General features: G+C 43.4%; 1 protein-coding gene across 1 annotated transcript; it reads left to right on the top strand.

Annotated features, from left to right (window-relative positions):
• Positions 1-316: 316 nt before the first annotated feature.
• Positions 317-3,813, top strand: LOC118330699 (sal-like protein 1; the record flags this gene model as incomplete). The annotated part of the gene is given in 2 exon segments (XM_035665350.1): positions 317-482; positions 983-3,813. Coding segments are annotated over 2 exon segments (2,880 nt in total), but the record flags the coding sequence as incomplete, so codon positions are not given.
• Positions 3,814-4,892: the final 1,079 nt, after the last annotated feature.

The raw sequence follows: 4,892 nt of genomic DNA, 5'->3' as shown, positions 1-4,892 counted from the left end.
TTAGCTACAGTTTAATGTTACATACAGGAGATTTAACTCTGTAGAATCATTGTGATTTGAATATTAATGTTATTAATGTGAGACGAACAGTTTTCAGTCCGTCAGCAGTGACGAATGTTTTCTGTTCTGTCTGATTAATAAACAGTTTGATTAATAAACTCATGGCAGTTTCATTTATAAGAAAACATTTTATAAACTTTTTACATGTTTGTGTGTAAAATCTCTTTTGTTTGTGTTTATCAACAGTGATAATAGTAATAATTATGTTTACTTATTTATTTATGTTTTTATTTGATCATCATCATCTGCAAATAAATAAAAGCAACTAACAAATACTCTCTCTCTGTCTCTCTCTGTCTGTCTCTCTCTCTGTCTCTCTCTGTCTCTCTCTCTCTGTCTCTCTCTCTCTGTCTCTCTCTCATTCAGTTGAACAATGTCACGGAGGAAGCAGCTCAACCCTCAGCACATCCGACCGGCTGTTGGTGAGTTTATTTATTTATTGACTCTTTTATTGATTTTGATTGATATTGAGTTTTTTAAATATTACTTTATGGGTCTTTATAATCTTCTTTATAATATTATAATATGTAATAATTATAATCAATAAACATTCCTGCACAAACCTGTAGTTTTCCTTTATGTTGAGATTATTATATTATTATTGTAAATGAATCTATGAAAGCTGTCACATCTTTAAATATATGTGCTGCTTCTGTATGTATAAGGTGGACATTCATTCCTAATTAAAACATTTTGGTCATTTGCAGAGTTCAGTCAGGTGAGAAATTGGTTATGACGTTTAATGGCTTTCAGAATAATCTCAAACCAAGATATTCTTATTTGCTCTTTAAAAAGAGTTAGAGACTTTACAAAACAAGTGTTCATGATTTGTTTGGACATAAAACATCTTTTTACTCCTTAAAATGAATAAAAAATAGATAAAAACTGCATCATGACAATAATCTCCTCCTGTGTGTCGTAGAGGATGCGTCTGTCAGTCCGGAGGCTCCTCCTGCGGTCTGCAGCCGCTGCTGTGCAGAGTTCAGTTCGCTATCAGACCTGAAACAACATCAAAGAGACTGCTCTCTCGATCCTCCAGTTCAGATTGTGACTGAGGATGAAGATCTGCTGGGGGGGCCGGGTCAAACAGACAACACCAACACATCACAGGACAGATCCTACAGGGCAGAATTCACAGGTTGTTTAAGCAGCCATAGAAGTGTAGAAAGCCCAGGAAGCACCAGTGGCTCTGAATGTAAGACTGACCTTTATACCTCACTCTTCCCAGAATCCTCACCTCAACCTGGCTGCCCAGTGGACCAGAACTCGTGGATGAAGAGCAACATCATTATTGAGAATCTAGAGAGCACTAAAGTGGCGGTGGCACAGCTTTCACAGTTGACGCACTCGGACAGCTCATCTCTGCTGCAGCAGCTCCTCGCCCTGCAAATACAACAGATCCAACAGCTGCAGCTGATCGATCAAATCCGTCACCAGCTTCTGTTGTTTTCTTCTCACCAAGCCAAGATACCGGAGACCCTGCTGAACTACACCAAAGACCTGCCATCTTCAAAATCCACCAATCAGCTCAAGGCTCTCAGCACTCAACTTTCTCAGCAACTAGCTGCAGCTGCTGGTTTAGCTAAATGCTTGTCAGCTCAGTCTGCTAACATCACTGACTTCAAGCATTTTACAGCCAAAGAGCAGTTCTCACGCTCAGAGTCCTCACAAAGGTTTAGCAAACTTGTGACAACAGCAGTCCCCGAGCACATGGACTGTGGTTCCCCTGACTTCCTGTCCCAAACCAAGATGTCTTCTTTGATGTTTAGCAATAATTGTTTCATCAGTAGGACTTCCAAGATCTCCTACTTACCTTCATCTTGCAGCGAGCACACAGCTTCAGATTCTATACCAAACATCAGTGAGATTGTGGAAGATCTGGATGCCCTCGCAGGCTTGGCCCAACAGAGGAAATGCAAGAATCTAAAGCTCCCTGCACCCAAGCTGTCTCCGAAAGAGTTGCTCTTCAAATGCAGATTTTGTGCCAAAGTTTTTGGAAGCGACGGTGCCTTGGAAATTCATCTGCGGTCACACACCGGAGAACGACCGTACAAATGCAACATCTGTGGAAACTGGTTCTCCACACGGGGGAACCTCAAGGTTCATTTTCAGAAGCACAAAGAGAGGCACCCGCATATCCAAATGAACCCTTATCCTGAACACCTGGACAGTATCAAAACCAATGCTGGGATTCTTTTAGGTACATCCTTGTCACTGGAAAAAGTAGCTGATCTTTACTTCAATTCAGTAGCAACCATGGACTTCAGGTCTTCTACAAAGACCTCTGACTCAGCTGAGGCCAGGCAACAAAGAACAATGAATCTTAAAAATGAAAATTTAAAACCATCTTTTAACTTCCTGTCAGAGGAATCCACCAATGTCATACCCAATCCATTCACCTATCCCAATCCTACCTCATTTTCCAGATTCCTTTCATTAAAATGTGCTAACGACTCCAAACTCCAGCTGCCATTAGACACCACTGACAAACGAGCGTCAGACCCAAATGAGTGCGTCATCTGCCATCGTATACTGAGCTGTCAGAGTGCCCTGAGGATGCACTATCGGACACACACAGGGGAGCGTCCCTACCAGTGTAAGCTCTGTGGCCGAGCTTTCACAACCAAAGGAAACCTGAAGACACACCAAGCTGTTCACCGTGCCACCGTCCCGTTTAGGGTCCAGCACTTATGCCCCATCTGCCAAAGGAAATTCACAAATGCTGTAGTCTTGCAGCAACACGTACGCATTCACACGGAAGGTCACTTTCTCAATTCAGACCTTACGAATTGGAAATACTCAGCTGATTTTAAAGAAGGATTGGACGACAAAACAAACTTTTCAAATGACAATAATGGGGATGATCGATTGTCTAGATTCACATCATCCATCCATTTGTCCCCATCTCTACCTGATGCTAACAAGAGCACAAGTTACCATGGGCCACATGGGAAAATCAAATGGATCAAAACAGAGAGGCCAGAGGGATCAAATGAGGAATGCAGTCAAACAAACAACCAACCAGCTGGTGAAAGCAATCAGTGGAGTAGCACATTCCCCATGTCTGAACCGTCTCTGTACCCTAATGACCAAGTTCCAATATATTTTAAGACTGCAAAGCTTCATGAACCGTTCCAGACATGGCTTGACTCTACAGCGCCTGCCGACCTGAAAGAATTTAACCAGGCAGAGGATTCGCCAAGCTTGATTCACAGAGAAAAGGGGTTCCTGAAGAACACTTACTGCGATATATGTGGGAAGAATTTTGTCTGTCAAAGCGCCTTGGAAATCCACTACAGGAGCCACACCAAGGAGAGACCCTTTATCTGCACAATATGCAACAGGGGCTTTTCCACTAAGGGGAATCTCAAGCAACACATGCTCACACATCAAATGAGGGATTTCCCACCACATCTCTTTGAACCCTCCACTCCTGAGCAAGCACCCAACCATAACAGTGCAGAGTTATCTGTTAGCTCACAAGCTGTAAAGACAGACCTGACTGCTTTCCTGAGCTCCTCTTTTAGGAATGGTGTGGATCCTTCTTGTCATTCACAGAGCTCCTGTGTTTTCCCTCTATGTGCTGTAGCACCACCTCGCCGGACGCCCAAACAGCACCACTGCAAGACCTGTGGGAAGAGCTTCTCCTCCTCTAGTGCTCTGCACATCCATGAGAGGACTCACACTGGGGAAAGGCCATTTGCCTGCGCCATCTGTGGACAAGCTTTTACTACTAAAGGGAATCTAAAGGTTGGTTCCACATTTATCATTTTAGGCCTTTTTCCGCTACAGGAACTTAACAGATTCTGCTTTTGTTTCCACCGTTTGCTCCCTGCTTTGGGGAGAAGTTCCTGGAACTAAATTTGCTCAGGTTGTGCTACTAAGTTCAAGTTCAGGTACTCTCAGGGGAAATAAATGCGATGGCTCATCAGCAATAAACAACAACAAACACAGTAATCAATAAAGCAGGATGTGTTTCAGTCAGTCCCACAACCGAACTACCTTTCCTACCCAACATTGTTTAAAAAGATGATGTTTGTTCTGGTATCTGATGAACAGTCGCCTTTTAGGCGGCATACACCGAAAACATTCTGGTTTGTAAAACTCAGTGGAAACACAAAGCAGAACTTAGTTATGGGTCATTCGGTTCCTGTAGTGGAAAGCCAAAACAATATCACAAAGCATTGTCCTTCTTAAAGCTTCCATATGTCAGACTGTGAATCCTGTTCTGTCTCTATAATAATCAGATTATTGATCAGAGCAGACCAGTGACAGGTTGTAATGTGTTTGTGTTTCTATGTAGGGAATGAGGGTCAAAAGGATTGTGACCTTTCTGCTCCCCCGGAGTGGCCTTCTGTCTCCATAACACAGAGTCCAACCACAGAGTCCGAACACAGAGTCCACGTCCAACACACGGAGTCCACCCCACACAGGAGTGCAACACAACAGAGTACACAACCAGAGTCCACACACGAGTCTACAACACAGAGTCGCAACACAGAGTCCACCACCAGAGTCCAACACAGGAGTCCCAACACAGAGTCCCACAACACAGAAGTCCAACACACAGGAGTCCAACACAGAGTCTACAACACAAGACGTCCAACACAGAGTCCACAACACAGAGTCCCAACACAGAGTCCACAAGACAGAGTCCAACACAGAGTCCCAAAGTCAAAGCTAACATTACTGCGAAGCTTGTGGAACATATATGTCTGATTGTGGCTGTTAGCTGGCTAACGTTAGCTTGACTTGCTAACATGGGTGAATAACGCAAACTAGTTAACATAGAAAATCTATCAGCCTAGCTTCATCCAGATTCACAGGGCCAT

Source organism: Morone saxatilis, unplaced genomic scaffold (assembly GCF_004916995.1).
Source record: "Morone saxatilis isolate NCDOM2014 unplaced genomic scaffold, NCSU_SB_2.0 Contig2, whole genome shotgun sequence".
NCBI classification, from domain to species: Eukaryota; Metazoa; Chordata; class Actinopteri; family Moronidae; genus Morone; species Morone saxatilis.
The sequence above is the reverse complement of the archived record's forward strand: the minus strand, read 5'-3'. Positions and strand labels throughout refer to the sequence as shown.